The sequence below is a fragment of the Cydia strobilella genome, chromosome 22 (genome assembly GCF_947568885.1).
Source record: "Cydia strobilella chromosome 22, ilCydStro3.1, whole genome shotgun sequence".
Taxonomy (NCBI): domain Eukaryota; kingdom Metazoa; phylum Arthropoda; class Insecta; order Lepidoptera; family Tortricidae; genus Cydia; species Cydia strobilella.
The window spans coordinates 11,897,409-11,917,385 of record NC_086062.1 but is presented as its reverse complement, the minus strand read 5'-3'; the positions used below and the strand labels follow the sequence as shown (position 1 = coordinate 11,917,385).

Below are 19,977 nucleotides of genomic sequence, written 5' to 3'. Positions count from 1 at the left end.
ACTACATTGGCTACTACTTATTAAAATGAGTAGAGAGTGTAATTTTTACGAATTGAGTCGAATTGAGATTAAAAACTACATGTAGGTTAATAACGGATAAAATTGATGATGGGCAACCAGCCGGGCTAGCACATGATTGGCGCGAGAGTATCTCGCCGCGACATAGACTACCCGTCCCCCTTTAATTGATACAGTTAGTAAAAGACGGGTAGTTTATCTCGCGGCGAGATACTGTCGCGCCAATCATGTGCTCGGCCTACAGGAGGCGGAGGAACCGGCAGAAGTAAAAATAACTAATAATTTGTTAAATAGGTAATTAATTCTGTATTTTCTAAGTATGTAAATTGTAATGTATGTTGTGATTTGTGATTATTTGGATGAATGTTTAATTTTAATTTTGTACAACTGTTCTTTTTTGACTTTCATAGGTGCATTATGTTAATGCCTAAATTGAAATAAAGAAAATTGAATTGAATAACGATTTTTAAAATTAAACAAACGTTTTACGTCGAATCGATGATAACGGTTCAAATATTTTGCCGGTATACTAGTATGTTCAAGTTTCTACGGGACAGTCGGACAGGGCCGGTGTATGTTTCAGCATTACAGGTGTGCGAGAAGTTTTTAAATTATTTTGGATAATTTTTATGCAGGTTTTATTTTAGAAATGGAAATGTTCAATTTTCATGCAAAATATGAGAAGTTTCCCATATTCTCCTTTGTATAAATATCGCAGGTTTGGAAACTTTGCAGCGGGACATTAAAAAATAAAAAGTCATTTATTGTCATTAGAGGCGCTCCCGCCGAAAACGAACTTCGAAATTTCGTTACATGTTATTCTATCGCACGAATATGAAAGTGCGATAGAGAGACAGAATTTGTATTTTTATATTTCGCGGGAGACCCTCAGTAGTGATGTGGTGCGTTCATGCGTTGATCACCGTCACCGTCACCGTCACCGTCACCGTCACCGTTGTACTTGTGTGGTGTCGCAGGCAGCACGGCGCGGCGGCGAGCCTGGAGGCGCCCGCCCCCGCCCCGCCCGCCCCGCCCCCCGCACCCCCCGCGCCCAACACGAGCCCGCTGCGGTGTCCCCGGTGCTCCAAGGTACATACTACACACACCAACACTGTTACAACACCCCGTCTTGTTGCTATGTTCGTTATTCTTTTCCCCACCTCCGGGGACGTGTCCGATTATCTCTGGAAAAATATACTTCAAATTATAATTTCTTGAGCATTTATATGAAGAATTGGATAAGATATTTATATTTTTTATTATTTATTTACTAAGATGTGTTGGGGTAAGATTGAAAGGGTTTTTCATGCGAAGTAAGATGGAAAGTCGCCCGTAATGCTTCGGCATACGGACGATTGTTTGTCTTACCCCTCATGAAAAACCCGTTCAATCTTATCCCGACGCACCTTAGTAGTACTTATATCAATTAAATTCAATACATATTTTATTCCATACTCCATAATACTTTAGATACTTAAATGTAGGTTTTTAAAACAAATGTTTAGCTTTGGTTTCATTTCCGCCTAATTAGATAGAAAATATATAAAATAAGCGTTCCGCTCCGCTGCACAGATAATGGAGGCGGACGCCTGGGCGGCGCACTGGCTGCGGCACTGGGAGCGCGACCGCCGCCCCTACCGCTGCGCGCGCTGCGAGAAGACCTTCCGCGACCACCACCAGATACTCAAACACGGTAACACCACCCACCCACCCACCCACCGCTCCGCTGCACAGATAATGGAGGCGGACGCCTGGGCGGCGCACTGGCTGCGGCACTGGGAGCGCGACCGCCGCCCCTACCGCTGCGCGCGCTGCGAGAAGACCTTCCGCGACCACCACCAGATACTCAAACACGGTAACACCACCCACCCACCCACCCACCGCTCCGCTGCACAGATAATGGAGGCGGACGCCTGGGCGGCGCACTGGCTGCGGCACTGGGAGCGCGACCGCCGCCCCTACCGCTGCGCGCGCTGCGAGAAGACCTTCCGCGACCACCACCAGATACTCAAACACGGTAACACCACCCACCCACCCACCCACCGCTCCGCTGCACAGATAATGGAGGCGGACGCCTGGGCGGCGCACTGGCTGCGGCACTGGGAGCGCGACCGCCGCCCCTACCGCTGCGCGCGCTGCGAGAAGACCTTCCGCGACCACCACCAGATACTCAAACACGGTAACACCACCCACCCACCCACCCACCGCTCCGCTGCACAGATAATGGAGGCGGACGCCTGGGCGGCGCACTGGCTGCGGCACTGGGAGCGCGACCGCCGCCCCTACCGCTGCGCGCGCTGCGAGAAGACCTTCCGCGACCACCACCAGATACTCAAACACGGTAACACCACCCACCCACCCACCCACCGCTCCGCTGCACAGATAATGGAGGCGGACGCCTGGGCGGCGCACTGGCTGCGGCACTGGGAGCGCGACCGCCGCCCCTACCGCTGCGCGCGCTGCGAGAAGACCTTCCGCGACCACCACCAGATACTCAAACACGGTAACACCACCCACCCACCCACCCACCGCTCCGCTGCACAGATAATGGAGGCGGACGCCTGGGCGGCGCACTGGCTGCGGCACTGGGAGCGCGACCGCCGCCCCTACCGCTGCGCGCGCTGCGAGAAGACCTTCCGCGACCACCACCAGATACTCAAACACGGTAACACCACCCACCCACCCACCCACCGCTCCGCTGCACAGATAATGGAGGCGGACGCCTGGGCGGCGCACTGGCTGCGGCACTGGGAGCGCGACCGCCGCCCCTACCGCTGCGCGCGCTGCGAGAAGACCTTCCGCGACCACCACCAGATACTCAAACACGGTAACACCACCCACCCACCCACCCACCGCTCCGCTGCACAGATAATGGAGGCGGACGCCTGGGCGGCGCACTGGCTGCGGCACTGGGAGCGCGACCGCCGCCCCTACCGCTGCGCGCGCTGCGAGAAGACCTTCCGCGACCACCACCAGATACTCAAACACGGTAACACCACCCACCCACCCACCCACCGCTCCGCTGCACAGATAATGGAGGCGGACGCCTGGGCGGCGCACTGGCTGCGGCACTGGGAGCGCGACCGCCGCCCCTACCGCTGCGCGCGCTGCGAGAAGACCTTCCGCGACCACCACCAGATACTCAAACACGGTAACACCACCCACCCACCCACCCACCGCTCCGCTGCACAGATAATGGAGGCGGACGCCTGGGCGGCGCACTGGCTGCGGCACTGGGAGCGCGACCGCCGCCCCTACCGCTGCGCGCGCTGCGAGAAGACCTTCCGCGACCACCACCAGATACTCAAACACGGTAACACCACCCACCCACCCACCCACCGCTCCGCTGCACAGATAATGGAGGCGGACGCCTGGGCGGCGCACTGGCTGCGGCACTGGGAGCGCGACCGCCGCCCCTACCGCTGCGCGCGCTGCGAGAAGACCTTCCGCGACCACCACCAGATACTCAAACACGGTAACACCACCCACCCACCCACCCACCGCTCCGCTGCACAGATAATGGAGGCGGACGCCTGGGCGGCGCACTGGCTGCGGCACTGGGAGCGCGACCGCCGCCCCTACCGCTGCGCGCGCTGCGAGAAGACCTTCCGCGACCACCACCAGATACTCAAACACGGTAACACCACCCACCCACCCACCCACCGCTCCGCTGCACAGATAATGGAGGCGGACGCCTGGGCGGCGCACTGGCTGCGGCACTGGGAGCGCGACCGCCGCCCCTACCGCTGCGCGCGCTGCGAGAAGACCTTCCGCGACCACCACCAGATACTCAAACACGGTAACACCACCCACCCACCCACCCACCGCTCCGCTGCACAGATAATGGAGGCGGACGCCTGGGCGGCGCACTGGCTGCGGCACTGGGAGCGCGACCGCCGCCCCTACCGCTGCGCGCGCTGCGAGAAGACCTTCCGCGACCACCACCAGATACTCAAACACGGTAACACCACCCACCCACCCACCCACCGCTCCGCTGCACAGATAATGGAGGCGGACGCCTGGGCGGCGCACTGGCTGCGGCACTGGGAGCGCGACCGCCGCCCCTACCGCTGCGCGCGCTGCGAGAAGACCTTCCGCGACCACCACCAGATACTCAAACACGGTAACACCACCCACCCACCCACCCACCGCACCGCTGCACAGATAATGGAGGCGGACGCCTGGGCGGCGCACTGGCTGCGGCACTGGGAGCGCGACCGCCGCCCCTACCGCTGCGCGCGCTGCGAGAAGACCTTCCGCGACCACCACCAGATACTCAAACACGGTAACACCACCCACCCACCCACCCACCGCTCCGCTGCACAGATAATGGAGGCGGACGCCTGGGCGGCGCACTGGCTGCGGCACTGGGAGCGCGACCGCCGCCCCTACCGCTGCGCGCGCTGCGAGAAGACCTTCCGCGACCACCACCAGATACTCAAACACGGTAACACCACCCACCCACCCACCCACCGCTCCGCTGCACAGATAATGGAGGCGGACGCCTGGGCGGCGCACTGGCTGCGGCACTGGGAGCGCGACCGCCGCCCCTACCGCTGCGCGCGCTGCGAGAAGACCTTCCGCGACCACCACCAGATACTCAAACACGGTAACACCACCCACCCACCCACCCACCGCTCCGCTGCACAGATAATGGAGGCGGACGCCTGGGCGGCGCACTGGCTGCGGCACTGGGAGCGCGACCGCCGCCCCTACCGCTGCGCGCGCTGCGAGAAGACCTTCCGCGACCACCACCAGATACTCAAACACGGTAACACCACCCACCCACCCACCCACCGCTCCGCTGCACAGATAATGGAGGCGGACGCCTGGGCGGCGCACTGGCTGCGGCACTGGGAGCGCGACCGCCGCCCCTACCGCTGCGCGCGCTGCGAGAAGACCTTCCGCGACCACCACCAGATACTCAAACACGGTAACACCACCCACCCACCCACCCACCGCTCCGCTGCACAGATAATGGAGGCGGACGCCTGGGCGGCGCACTGGCTGCGGCACTGGGAGCGCGACCGCCGCCCCTACCGCTGCGCGCGCTGCGAGAAGACCTTCCGCGACCACCACCAGATACTCAAACACGGTAACACCACCCACCCACCCACCCACCGCTCCGCTGCACAGATAATGGAGGCGGACGCCTGGGCGGCGCACTGGCTGCGGCACTGGGAGCGCGACCGCCGCCCCTACCGCTGCGCGCGCTGCGAGAAGACCTTCCGCGACCACCACCAGATACTCAAACACGGTAACACCACCCACCCACCCACCCACCGCTCCGCTGCACAGATAATGGAGGCGGACGCCTGGGCGGCGCACTGGCTGCGGCACTGGGAGCGCGACCGCCGCCCCTACCGCTGCGCGCGCTGCGAGAAGACCTTCCGCGACCACCACCAGATACTCAAACACGGTAACACCACCCACCCACCCACCCACCGCTCCGCTGCACAGATAATGGAGGCGGACGCCTGGGCGGCGCACTGGCTGCGGCACTGGGAGCGCGACCGCCGCCCCTACCGCTGCGCGCGCTGCGAGAAGACCTTCCGCGACCACCACCAGATACTCAAACACGGTAACACCACCCACCCACCCACCCACCGCTCCGCTGCACAGATAATGGAGGCGGACGCCTGGGCGGCGCACTGGCTGCGGCACTGGGAGCGCGACCGCCGCCCCTACCGCTGCGCGCGCTGCGAGAAGACCTTCCGCGACCACCACCAGATACTCAAACACGGTAACACCACCCACCCACCCACCCACCGCTCCGCTGCACAGATAATGGAGGCGGACGCCTGGGCGGCGCACTGGCTGCGGCACTGGGAGCGCGACCGCCGCCCCTACCGCTGCGCGCGCTGCGAGAAGACCTTCCGCGACCACCACCAGATACTCAAACACGGTAACACCACCCACCCACCCACCCACCGCTCCGCTGCACAGATAATGGAGGCGGACGCCTGGGCGGCGCACTGGCTGCGGCACTGGGAGCGCGACCGCCGCCCCTACCGCTGCGCGCGCTGCGAGAAGACCTTCCGCGACCACCACCAGATACTCAAACACGGTAACACCACCCACCCACCCACCCACCGCTCCGCTGCACAGATAATGGAGGCGGACGCCTGGGCGGCGCACTGGCTGCGGCACTGGGAGCGCGACCGCCGCCCCTACCGCTGCGCGCGCTGCGAGAAGACCTTCCGCGACCACCACCAGATACTCAAACACGGTAACACCACCCACCCACCCACCCACCGCTCCGCTGCACAGATAATGGAGGCGGACGCCTGGGCGGCGCACTGGCTGCGGCACTGGGAGCGCGACCGCCGCCCCTACCGCTGCGCGCGCTGCGAGAAGACCTTCCGCGACCACCACCAGATACTCAAACACGGTAACACCACCCACCCACCCACCCACCGCTCCGCTGCACAGATAATGGAGGCGGACGCCTGGGCGGCGCACTGGCTGCGGCACTGGGAGCGCGACCGCCGCCCCTACCGCTGCGCGCGCTGCGAGAAGACCTTCCGCGACCACCACCAGATACTCAAACACGGTAACACCACCCACCCACCCACCCACCGCTCCGCTGCACAGATAATGGAGGCGGACGCCTGGGCGGCGCACTGGCTGCGGCACTGGGAGCGCGACCGCCGCCCCTACCGCTGCGCGCGCTGCGAGAAGACCTTCCGCGACCACCACCAGATACTCAAACACGGTAACACCACCCACCCACCCACCCACCGCTCCGCTGCACAGATAATGGAGGCGGACGCCTGGGCGGCGCACTGGCTGCGGCACTGGGAGCGCGACCGCCGCCCCTACCGCTGCGCGCGCTGCGAGAAGACCTTCCGCGACCACCACCAGATACTCAAACACGGTAACACCACCCACCCACCCACCCACCGCTCCGCTGCACAGATAATGGAGGCGGACGCCTGGGCGGCGCACTGGCTGCGGCACTGGGAGCGCGACCGCCGCCCCTACCGCTGCGCGCGCTGCGAGAAGACCTTCCGCGACCACCACCAGATACTCAAACACGGTAACACCACCCACCCACCCACCCACCGCTCCGCTGCACAGATAATGGAGGCGGACGCCTGGGCGGCGCACTGGCTGCGGCACTGGGAGCGCGACCGCCGCCCCTACCGCTGCGCGCGCTGCGAGAAGACCTTCCGCGACCACCACCAGATACTCAAACACGGTAACACCACCCACCCACCCACCCACCGCTCCGCTGCACAGATAATGGAGGCGGACGCCTGGGCGGCGCACTGGCTGCGGCACTGGGAGCGCGACCGCCGCCCCTACCGCTGCGCGCGCTGCGAGAAGACCTTCCGCGACCACCACCAGATACTCAAACACGGTAACACCACCCACCCACCCACCCACCGCTCCGCTGCACAGATAATGGAGGCGGACGCCTGGGCGGCGCACTGGCTGCGGCACTGGGAGCGCGACCGCCGCCCCTACCGCTGCGCGCGCTGCGAGAAGACCTTCCGCGACCACCACCAGATACTCAAACACGGTAACACCACCCACCCACCCACCCACCGCTCCGCTGCACAGATAATGGAGGCGGACGCCTGGGCGGCGCACTGGCTGCGGCACTGGGAGCGCGACCGCCGCCCCTACCGCTGCGCGCGCTGCGAGAAGACCTTCCGCGACCACCACCAGATACTCAAACACGGTAACACCACCCACCCACCCACCCACCGCTCCGCTGCACAGATAATGGAGGCGGACGCCTGGGCGGCGCACTGGCTGCGGCACTGGGAGCGCGACCGCCGCCCCTACCGCTGCGCGCGCTGCGAGAAGACCTTCCGCGACCACCACCAGATACTCAAACACGGTAACACCACCCACCCACCCACCCACCGCTCCGCTGCACAGATAATGGAGGCGGACGCCTGGGCGGCGCACTGGCTGCGGCACTGGGAGCGCGACCGCCGCCCCTACCGCTGCGCGCGCTGCGAGAAGACCTTCCGCGACCACCACCAGATACTCAAACACGGTAACACCACCCACCCACCCACCCACCGCTCCGCTGCACAGATAATGGAGGCGGACGCCTGGGCGGCGCACTGGCTGCGGCACTGGGAGCGCGACCGCCGCCCCTACCGCTGCGCGCGCTGCGAGAAGACCTTCCGCGACCACCACCAGATACTCAAACACGGTAACACCACCCACCCACCCACCCACCGCTCCGCTGCACAGATAATGGAGGCGGACGCCTGGGCGGCGCACTGGCTGCGGCACTGGGAGCGCGACCGCCGCCCCTACCGCTGCGCGCGCTGCGAGAAGACCTTCCGCGACCACCACCAGATACTCAAACACGGTAACACCAAAACCCACCACTCCGGCCGACCTTCCCCACTGGAGGGCTTCGTCACTTTTTTCTTTAATATATGACATCTATTACGGTGTATGGTAAAACCTATCTTTATTATATGGCGACACCAAAATCTTGTACTATTTACAACTGCAATAAACTCAAAAACAGTGGCTTAGGAAACGCAAAAATTCATTGATATATACAATCAATAAAATTTTAATTTTGAGAAAATATTGTGCCCCCGAGTTTGTCAGTTAAACGGTATAGCGATGTGGAGCAGGGATGTTGCGGATGCCGATTTTTTGACATCCGCGAATGCGGACGCGGATTTTTGAAGGCTGACATCCGCGGACGCGGATGTCGAGATTAGGCACATAAAAAACGTCAAATTAAACTTTAAACTTTAGTAATTTTTATTTAAAAAAAAAAAAAAACTTTTAGCATTTGAACATGAATATAGGTGCTCCACAATCGCATTAATATACTAAAGTCCAAATAAAACAAATTATTCACTTCTCATCGCTGTCCGTCATAGGCTAAACGATCGACGAATCACAAAAACAAAACGAGATTCCTTTCCTAGTGGCTAATGACGAAATTACCTAGCACTTACGCTGCCGCTAAGACGTCCTGTACCTACCTGTTCCACATCCGCATCCGCATTAAGCTCCGCATCGATTTTATGCGGATGCGGATGTTGAAAATAATGCGGAAGTTCCGCGGTTGCGGATGCGGATGCGAATATTCGCAACATCCCTGATGTAGTCAAGGATTTTTTTTTCATTTTTTTATTATTATTTATTATGAAGAAACAAACAGTCTTACAAAACAGATGAGTTTATAAAGTAACATTTTTCTAGTAATAGACCTATAGTTTCCTATATGTAAACAAATATTAATAAAAACTTATTACTAAGTACAAAAGACATGCATATTGTAGATATAGTCCGAGAAGAAATTGTAGAAAATTATTAAGAAGAAGAAGATGGCAACAATTTAGTACTTTTTTTTATTCATTTTTTTTTAGTTTAATTTAATTTAATTTTTACTATTTCATGCCGCACCACATGTGTGACGAGATATATGACGAAATCTTCCCGTCTTCCTGGAAGATTGCCTGGGTTCACCCTATACCAAAAAAGGGTGACCGTACCGACCCTTCCAACTATCGGCCTATTGCGATCACCTCCCTGCTCTCTAAAGTAATGGAGCGTGTGGTAAACAACCAGCTCCTTAAGTACCTCGAAGACCACCAGCTAATTAGCGACCGGCAATACGGGTTTCGCCGTGGTCGCGGCGCGGGAGACCTTCTTGTTTACCTCACTCACCGATGGGCCACCGCCATAGAGAGCAAGGGAGAGGCACTGGCTGTTAGCCTGGATATCGCAAAGGCCTTCGATAGGGTTTGGCATAAGGCACTTCTTTCCAAACTTCCCTCGTACGGGCTTCCTAAGGGGTTGTGCACATGGGTCTCCAGCTTTCTATCTGGGCGTAGCATTTCAGTCGTCACTGACGGAATATGCTCGGATTATAAACCTATAAACGCTGGAGTACCCCAAGGATCTGTACTATCGCCTACCCTGTTCCTTCTGCATATCAATGATATGTTATTAACTAACAATATTCATTGCTATGCAGACGACAGCACTGGCGATAGCTGTTATACAGGTCGTGCAAACGCCCCCCCTGAGCAGGTGTCGGAGTGCAGGATGCGACCTGTGTCTGAGATCGAGACGTCCCTTGAACAGGTCTCCGAATGGGGTAGACGTAACCTCGTCCAGTTCAACCCCAGTAAGACACAAGTCTGCGCGTTCTCCGCCAAAAAAACCCCATTTGTCACGGCGCCAAAGTTTCAGGGCATTCCCCTTACCACCGCTAAAAGTATCGGGATACTTGGTGTCGACATTACGAACGAAGTCCAGTTTCGTAGTCATCTGGAACAAAAAGCCAAACTGGCCTCCAAAAAGCTTGGGGTGCTTAACAGAGCCAAACAGTACTTCACACCGGGTCACCGACTTTTGTTATATAAAGCGCAGGTTCGACCCCATATGGAGTACTGTTCTCATCTCTGGTCTGGCGCTCCACAATACCAGCTCCTTCCCCTTGACTCCATCCAACGTCGGGCAGTTCGTATTGTCGGCAATTCCGAACTTACTGACGGCTTAGAACCTCTTAGTCTTCGGAGAGACGTTGGCTCTCTTTGCATGTTCTACCGTCTGTACAATGGGGAATGTTCCGAAGAACTTTTTGATCTGGTGCCATCGTCTCGTTTCTATCACCGCACCTCCCGCCAAAGGAGCAAAGCTCATCCTCACTTCTTAGACACATGGCACACCATGAATAAGCGGGCATCCCGCTCGTTTCTTCCCAGAACGTGCAGAATGTGGAATGAGTTGCCTCCTGAGGTATTTCCTTTGTGCTACGACATGGGATTCTTCAAGAAGCGGGTATTTAGGGTTCTCAAGGGTCGGCAATGCTTAAGTGGCTCCTGTGATGTTGCTTACGTCCATGGGCGACGATGACTGCTTCCCATCAGGCGGCTCGTCTGCTCGTTTGCTGAACATCACATAAAAAAAAAAAAAAAAAAAAAATTCTTAAATTTAGAATCGGGTATTTTTATCTCAAAGAAGAATAAGCTAATTTCTTAAACAATCTCAATGAGCTGCTAAATATGTCCACGTTTTGGCACTTTTCATTGTACAACCTACATGTGCGTTTAATGTATGAGTGCTGCGCATGTTTAGTTCTGCTGCTTTTGATGCTAAATAACATTTTATTGCGACAACTACGTTCTGTTCTGCGGGGTACGCGTAAATCTATATTTTGCAAAAGTTCAGGGGCATCTACTAAATTATTGAAAATTTTGAATAAGAAAATTAAATCGGTACAGGAGCGTCTTAAGGAAAGAGATTCAAGATTGTATCTGGCTAATGTTTGTCTGGAATTTGTTTTATATACCATTTCGTTTCTCGTCACAGTGATGAAAAAACCGTTAGAGATCTTATATATTGTCAGTTTATCATTGTTATTGCACTGTTGTGGCAATTGTTGATATAAAATGGAATAAGTATACCCCGTTTTATTCAAATTAGAAATGTTATAACCTCAAAAGTAGTGGTGACTTATTTCCTCCAAAATTAAATCTGAATAACTATTCGCTGAATTATATTGACGTTTATATATTATTGTAGCGCATCTAACATTGCGCTCATAGAAATCTTAGCATTTTGGAAAAAAAACACACTTTTGAGGTTAGAAAAATTCTAATCTGAAAAAAAAAAACGGAATAAAGCTATAGTAAATTGGACGTTTGTGTGATTTCAGGGCTCACGCACAAGGGCGAGGCGGAGGGCGCGACGCCGGGGAAGCGCTTCGTGTGCGATCTGTGCCCCGAGGGCTTCGTCTATATGAGGTACCATTTATATATATAGTATATATATTTTTATAGCCCGTTAAAGTGTCCCACTGCTGGGCAAAGGCCTCTCCCCTTGATCTCCACAACTCCCGCTGTTGCGCTTTTTCCGGCCACCAATGAAGGTGTCTAAGTCGTCCCGCCATCTCCGTTCCATCATTTATAAGTATAGAATTAGTAGGATGTTAAAAACACACAAATCACAAATCAAAATATTTGATAAAAATAATTTGATTTGTTCTCAAACTTGAGGTATGTCCGTGCATACATAATTAGAATATTTGATAAAGGATTATTTTTTCCGCGTGTTTTTAATAGTATTTTATACAATCGTGATATAATGGACAGCCTTTCAGTCGACTACCGTGTTAATATTGATAGATAAGGTTATTTTTTTATTTATTTAGTTAAACTTTATTGCACAAAATATATACAACAATGTACAAATGGCAGACTTAATGCCAGTAGTAGTAAATGTCTATAAATCCCATTACAATTGCACTAATACCTATCATAAAAGTGAAAGTAATTCTGTCTGCCTCTTTGTTACCTTCTCATGGCTAAACAACTTAATTGCTTTAGGTGAAATTTGGCATGATGGTAAATTTTTTGAATTGTTTTATATTTTGAAATACATCCGCTGGATAAAGGACGGGAAATAACTCGGTCCCAAACTCACACTTGCGTGCTATGGACTGTTCGGAAATTTGTAAAAACCGGCCAAGTGCGAGACAGACTCGCGCACGAAGGGTTCCGTACCATTACGAAAAAAAAAACAGCAAAAAAATCACGTTTGTTGTATGGGAGCCCCATTTAAATATTTATATTATTCTGTTTTTAGTATTTGTTGTTATAGCGGCAACGGAAATACATCATCTGTGAAAATTTCAACTGTCTAGCTATCACGGTTCATGAGATACAGCCTGGTGACAGACAAACAGACGGACGGACAGCGGAGTTTTAGTAATAGGGTTCCGTTTTTACCCTTTGGGTACGGAACCCTAAAAAATGCTCTTTTAGAAATATCTACGATGGCAAATAAAACGCATTGGATTTACACTACTGCGCCAAGAAGGTTCGACCGTGTGCTCGGAGGTGTATTCTAGTACGTTCATTTTCTTTGTCGTCGCGTAAGGCAATCCTACGTACATACTTATATAGCCGCATCCTTATCGAATCGCATCAAAATCATGGTATGCTTCAAAATTTGGCTCGGCACCGACTTCAAACATATCAATTGGGAACGCATACCGTCAACCGGGGTGAATAGGGCGGGCTGGGGTGAAAAGGGACAAAACATAAAATGTCATTAACCTGACAATTTCGTAATAACTATCTACTATTTTAAGTTTTGTCGCTATTCACTCCGGCTATCCCTATTCACCCCCGATTGACGGTATACTTAAAAAAAAATACTTTTTAAGTAATATTTTATTTCATCCGTTTTGAAGTCGGTTTTCTTTTTTTGTAGTAAGTAGATATAATAGTATAAGGTAAAAGACAGGATTGCATGAACTAAAAATAAGTTTGAACAAGATAACCGTTTAATTAAATACTACCAATGATTTTGACGACAAATGCACATTAAAAACAAATTATATTTAGCTACGAAATTGAATCGTCACAACGATTGCCTATTTCTTCACTATTAATCACTTCTCTCAATAACAAAAGATATGGCTCACGCGACCCTTCGATAGATGAGATTCCGGAGACGTCCGCTCGCCGCAAGCGGAGCTATAGCGGCGCGCACGCGCATGGCGCCATAGCTAGGTATAGGTAGGGACCTAGGGACGTCATCGGTGGCGGTTTAAGGAGGTGATAAACAGATTGTGACCGGTATGCGCACGCGCAGGTACCTGCTGGCGCACCGCACGCGCGCGCACCCGGAGGCGGCGGCGCGCGCGCTGGCGCTGCGCTGCGCGACGTGCGCGCGCGAGTTCGCGCACCTCAACTCCCTGCGCAGACATCTGCGCGCGCACAGCGGGGAGAGGAACTTCCTGTGCTCCGTGTGCGGGAAGGCGCTCTCCTCCAGGGAGCATCTCAAGTTCCATCTCCGGATACATGCGGGGTACAAGCCCAACGTGTGCGGGACCTGTGGCAAGGTACCGTACTTCCTCCTCCTACGTAACTACCGATTAATAGTAGTAATAAGAATAATAAAACCTTTTTATTATTCAGTTTATATACAATTTAATTGTTAACACCCTGATACTCTTGCATTTTTTTTTCATTATTGTTGTTATTGTTTTTGTTCTTGTTTGCACAAATAGCTCTGTTTTACTCTGTAGAAACTTTATTAAGAGGCCGTAGTCGATTTTGGAGCAAAAATTTAAAATTGATAGATTTAGTCGTTGAAATTATACACGTTTTGTTACGTAATATCTAAATAACAAGTATTGGTTTCTATTAGCACGTTTTCTCATCATGCCTTTTAATAATGAGGTCGCGAGCGTGCGTCACCGGTAATATATGAAGAGAAGGGGCAGTTTTTAAAAATTCATCAAAAAATTATGGTGGTAAATTATACAAATTGATGTATAAGAATAGTTTCAGCAAATGTTGTAGATTGTTTAGGTATCAAAATTACATTGAAATTAAGTAGATTTTCGGAGAAATTGTCACTTGTTTTGAAGTAATTTCTGGAGAAAATTGAATTCGTTTAACTTTCATTTCCTCGAACTCTAAGTCATATAACAAAAAAGTAATCTGATAAAAGTCAAGTACAGAATATGTGTAATACAAATTTACCATTTTCAGCAGTCCAAACTTTACGAAATTTACAAATAAGAGCGACAAAATCAGTGCTTTACGCGCGTTTATCTAAGCGTCCTTCAGAAAAAAAATCATTACTAATTTAGTGAGTCTGTTTTCAAAAAAATGATCTGATAAAAGGCAAGATAAGAAGACGTGCTAATAGAAACCAGTACTTGTTATTTCAATTTGGTAACAAAAGGTATACAATTTCATCGACAAAATCTATCAATTTTACATTTTTGCGACTAAAATCGACACCGGCCTCTTAAACATGATGTTAAAATATTCTCATTAAGGAAACTGTAAGTCTAGCTTTAAGAAAATTTCCAGTGTTATGTATAACTATAGAAGACTGTTTGTTTCTTAAATAAATAAATGAAATGAAAAATGATTTACTCCGTAGGCGTCTGCGCGGGAATAGTGGGAAAGGGAGCTTTCTATTTGTGGGAAAGCGTTGTCTTTTAAAATGCCTCTGAAGTTTCGTTTAATAGTACATTATGATACAAGTGTGCTAAGTTGGTCATCATACACGAGGCGATATTGTGCGCGCGAGCTGTAAGCGAGCGCGCAATAAATAAGCCGATGTGTGTAATGACCGATGCACACGCGTTTCATACGACGTTTTTCAACACACTTGCGAGAAAAAAAAGCAACTCATATTAATCAAATTTTAATAGTTTTTACAGTTAGTATTGTGTGTTGCATCTGTCATACTCGTACTGCCGGCCGGCCCTCGCCCCGGCCGCCCGTGCCCGCCAGTCCGACCAATTAAAGAAGGCTCCCTTTCCATGCATATGATTAGCAATCAGTTAGCTTTTTAACTCAGTCGGATAATATTATGAAAAAGCACGAGTGGAATAATACACTGAAAGAGCACGCGTGTTTAATATCTAGGATTATGAGCCAAAAATCGGTGGAATAAAATAGTATTTTATACAATCGTGATATAATAGAGAGCTTTTCAGTCGAGTACCGTGTTTAAGCAACGAAGCTTGCTGAGTTGCTTAAGTTAAGGTACGAGATTGAAAAGCTTGATTATATCACTATTGTATACAATACTTTTTCTACGAGACAAAAAAATAATACTTTCAACTAGTAGAATCATATAGGTAAACAAACCAAAAGTATATCTACAGCTAAGATACGCGAGCTGCCGCGGCCCGCGATACCTTCATACTCGTACGCGCCCCGGCCGCGGCCGCCGCGGGCCCGGCGCCCCCGGCGGGTTGGTCAACGACTCCTCCTCGTAACTCATGAGGCCCTGGTACCTGAACCGCGCAAAATTCAATTTTAAAACAGTTTTTTTCTTGATTTTGGCCACCGTAGCCTATGGAGACTAACAAGCAACGCTAAGCGGTTTTCGTAGGGTATGGATGTTGCTATATGAAGGGTGTCACATGCGCGTTTCTAACTTTTGAAGCAATTGTTTGTACTACAACATAAAATAAAATGTTTTTGTTGGCCAACCAATCACAAAGCAAATGCGACGCAGCAGCGTGTTTAAGTAGACTAATTTGCATTGAATCGAGTCTCCTTAAACAATAAATATTTTATGGAAATGTATGAAGTTCTATTTTCAAAATTTTTATAATTAAGTAAACTGTATCGATAAAATTCTTATGCTTAAGTCGGAAGTGCCATAGACTATCCAACGTTGAAAAGTGTAAGGTTGTAGTGTTGCATGTGAAGTTGTAATACACAGATTATAATCGACGAGTAGAAAAACGTTGTTTTGAGCAAGTGTGTTGAAAAATTAATTATCGCTCCTTGCAGGGTTTTGTAAAGAAATGCAACTTGACTCTACACGAACGCGTGCACTCCGGTGAAAAACCTCATGTATGCAGTCACTGCGGGAAGGCGTTCAGTCAGCGCTCCACACTCGTCATACACGAACGATATCACAGGTAAGGCCACGCTCCACAATTGCTCCGTTGCACCCTAACTAGTCGTTTGCATCACACTTGCTCGTAAAAGGTGTTATTACACGTTCCGACGACGCGGTCTGTAAATCCTAAATTTCGACCTCGGGCTGGAACGTACGTACGAAATTAGGCAGAAGTTTTATTTATTTCCCTTTTTTTCCTCACAAGTATGATGAAAAACATTGTGTGCGGTACAGGAATTATGAACTCGTGTTTATTAAGCCCTCGCCTTAGGCTTCGGGCTTCATTTCACACTCGGTCGTAAATTCTTGTTTATCGCCCTTAATACACGGGCAGCATCGGCAGCACCGCTCGTTTTAATGGGAGTACTCGTAGTTTCTTGATATTTTTTCACCGAATTCGACACCGTACGGCGTCAACTAGCGTGTGTATGAATCGTAGCGGGCGGCATCGAAGCCCTATTTATTGGCGAATGTCAAGTTGAATGTTAAGTTTCGAATTTAGGCCACAAGATGGCAGAACAAGCGCAAACGTATGCGTAATGAATGTTTGATTGTCAGCGGCGCGCGGCCCTACTCGTGCGCGCTGTGCGGCCGCGGCTTCGTGGCCAAGGGGCTGCTCTCCATGCATCTCAAGACCACCTGCATCTAGCACGAGCGACACGCCACACGCCACACGACACACGCCACACGCCGCACGCCACACGCCACACGACACGCCATCTGACGGCGATTAGGCCAAGATGAGCTGACTGAAAAAAACTAGACACCAAAGATACATTGATTAACATGTGTAAAATCTAAGACAATTTCGTGCTTCGAATTTGACAGGTAATCGAGATGGCGCTCTACAGTCAGCAACAGAAGTAGCTAGGCTGGCGAGGTGTTCAAAATTACCCCTACACGCTCTTATTATCTTAACAATAAAGTCGCGTCGAGATCATTTTGAACACCTCGCCCGCTTAACAACTATTGCTGCTCACAGTACTCTGATTGGCAAAAGTTGGCGTTTGACTTAAGTGACCACAAAACATATGACGCAGTACAGCGCCATCTGTTTGATTGTCAAAAGTTGGAATTTGACTTAAGTGACCACAAAACATATGACGCAGTACAGCGCCATCTGTTTGATTGTCAAAAGTTGGAGTTTGACTTAAGTGACCACAAAACATATGACGCAGTACAGCGCCATCTGTTTGATTGTCAAAAGTTGGAGTTTGACTTAAGTGACCACAAAACATATGACGCAGTACAGCGCCATCTTTTTGATTGTCAAAAGTTGGAGTTTGACTTAAGTGACCACAAAACATATGACGCAGTACAGCGCCATCTGTTTGATTGTCAAAAGTTGGAGTTTGACTTAAGTGACCACAAAACATATGACGCAGTACAGCGCCATCTGTTTGATTGTCAAAAGTTGGAGTTTGACTTAAGTGACCACAAAACATATGACGCAGTACAGCGCCATCTGTTTGATTGTCAAAAGTTGGAGTTTGACTTAAGTGACCATAAAACATATGACGCAGTACAGCGCCATCTATTTTGGATGTCAAACTAGGGGGACACACACTTTTTTTCTTAGACTTTACGTATTTGTAGTAGAGTCAGCAATCTGACTGTCATTCTAATAAGATATAAAACAGGTATTTCGCCTCTATTTTATGTATTCACTAAGGTGGGTAAACAACAAGGACGAAATGGACAAATTCACACTCTTCTGGTAAGCTTCAGTTAGTTATGACGATTGGACCGGTGTTACAAAAGGTCGCAAGTTCAAATCTTGCCAGAAGCGGTAATATTTTCCATTTTCCTTTAATTAAAAAAATATATAACTGAGTTTAGGCGTGGGTCTCCATGTGACTGGTATATCTCAGTTTGTATAATATTTTCTATGTTTTTGGTATGATGGTTCCAAAGCTGTGTGTGGCTATATATTAATATTAACAATGATGTAGTGTGTAAGTGTGTCAATACATATCAATCTTGTATTAATTTAACTGCACGCTGAAAATAAAGAGTTAATAAATCCTTTTACACGGAATGAAATAAACCCAATTTTAATATTTTCGATACGTGTTGTCACAATGAGCCTCATGCATGAAGTTTATATTTGAACGAAATATGTTTTATTCGGATGTTTGTTACAAATGCATTTCAGTTTTTAAATTACCATTTAATCACTTAAAATTATAAATAAAAAGTACAAAAATTTGCCCGCGACAAGCTAGTGAGCGAAACGCTCGAAACGCCACGTGACGTCACGCGTTCGACAGATTAGTGTCATTAGTAGCAAACGTCAGTTGGGCCGCCCAACGTGTGACGTCATCACGCTCTGTCGAATTCGCGCCAAAAATTATGAGCGTTTCAACCGCTCAAAAATTTTCAACATTTTAAATATTTTTTAATAAAATAATGTTAAGGTTTACAAAAGTATTTTTATCATTTCCGGTGTTCCAACGATATAAATTATGAATCCAAAAATAAAAATAAATTCATGCATGGAGCTAATTCTGACAATGTTCCTTGAGGTACTTATAAAAGATAAAAGTACCCGCAAACTATGGAATCTACAGACAGAACAATTTGTTGGAGTAACCAACGGAAATCACAAAATACTATAGACTAATCATTGAGTTGAGAATCAACGTAGTACCGTCAACCGGGGCGAATAGGGATGGCTGGGGTGAATAGGGACAACACTTAAAATGGGGTTAATCACAATAACACTAATGTAACTAGTAAGCTAATTAGTTTGACATATTTTATTACAACAATTGCATTGCTCAGTTCAACCACAATTGTTGAGTCTGTAGATTCGTTTAATTCAATTCAATTTCAATTGTAATTTTTTTTTTAATTATCGGAACCGTTTGTTACGTTGATATTTCACCTGGTCAATTTCTTGGTCAAGTGTGCATTGCATCTCACTCTCTCACTAAGCAAAATGTGAGACGCAAATACACGTTGGACAAAAATATTGGACAGATGCAATACCACCCTTAGGTTTAGATAAGATGAAAAAATTAGCTAACGGTCCAAAAGTGAACACTAGTCTGGCTTTTCGTTTGCAATTGGTTACACTGTGAAACCAATCGCAAACGAATAATAAGTGAAACTTTCACTTATATTTCTTATCATGTGAAACTTCCACACTGCTACACTGTGAGACTGCCTCCGGAGTCTGTAATTTGCTGTACAAAAAAGTCTGCCGATTTTTGCGGGGGATGGGAACGTCAAATGTATACGTAACGTAAAAATAGCCATGTCAGATAAACTTCAGTCCATACATTGTGTATGACCATTGGCCGACTATTTTCGACAGAGGGGAATGCCTGTTAATGGCTACTCCGTTTGGTTATATACTCCTAGCTTTCACATGATAAGAAAAATAAGTAAAATAACTCGACACGTAAAACTACATGTTTGAATGTAAATTGATGAATGAATTCATTCAATGAATGATAATGTTAATAATACAACTAAAACTGAATATGGTTTTGTAAATACTGTAAAAACTTATTGTGATATTACGATTTTTATGTATAACGTGACGTTTTCAAGCAAAAGGTACCACAT

The 19,977-nt window shown here is 49.8% G+C and overlaps 1 protein-coding gene across 1 annotated transcript in view; it reads left to right on the top strand.

The window, feature by feature from the left end:
- LOC134751614 (zinc finger protein 300-like) overlaps window positions 1-19,977 on the top strand; it is a 29,637-nt gene extending 9,660 nt beyond the window's left edge. The window contains exons 6-11 of the mRNA XM_063687092.1: window positions 996-1,107; window positions 1,591-1,711; window positions 11,675-11,762; window positions 13,618-13,867; window positions 16,293-16,423; window positions 16,963-19,977. Coding sequence (XP_063543162.1) covers window positions 996-1,107; window positions 1,591-1,711; window positions 11,675-11,762; window positions 13,618-13,867; window positions 16,293-16,423; window positions 16,963-17,053 — 793 coding nt within the window. The 3' untranslated portion in view covers window positions 17,054-19,977. The remainder of the gene's footprint in view (window positions 1-995; window positions 1,108-1,590; window positions 1,712-11,674; window positions 11,763-13,617; window positions 13,868-16,292; window positions 16,424-16,962) is intronic.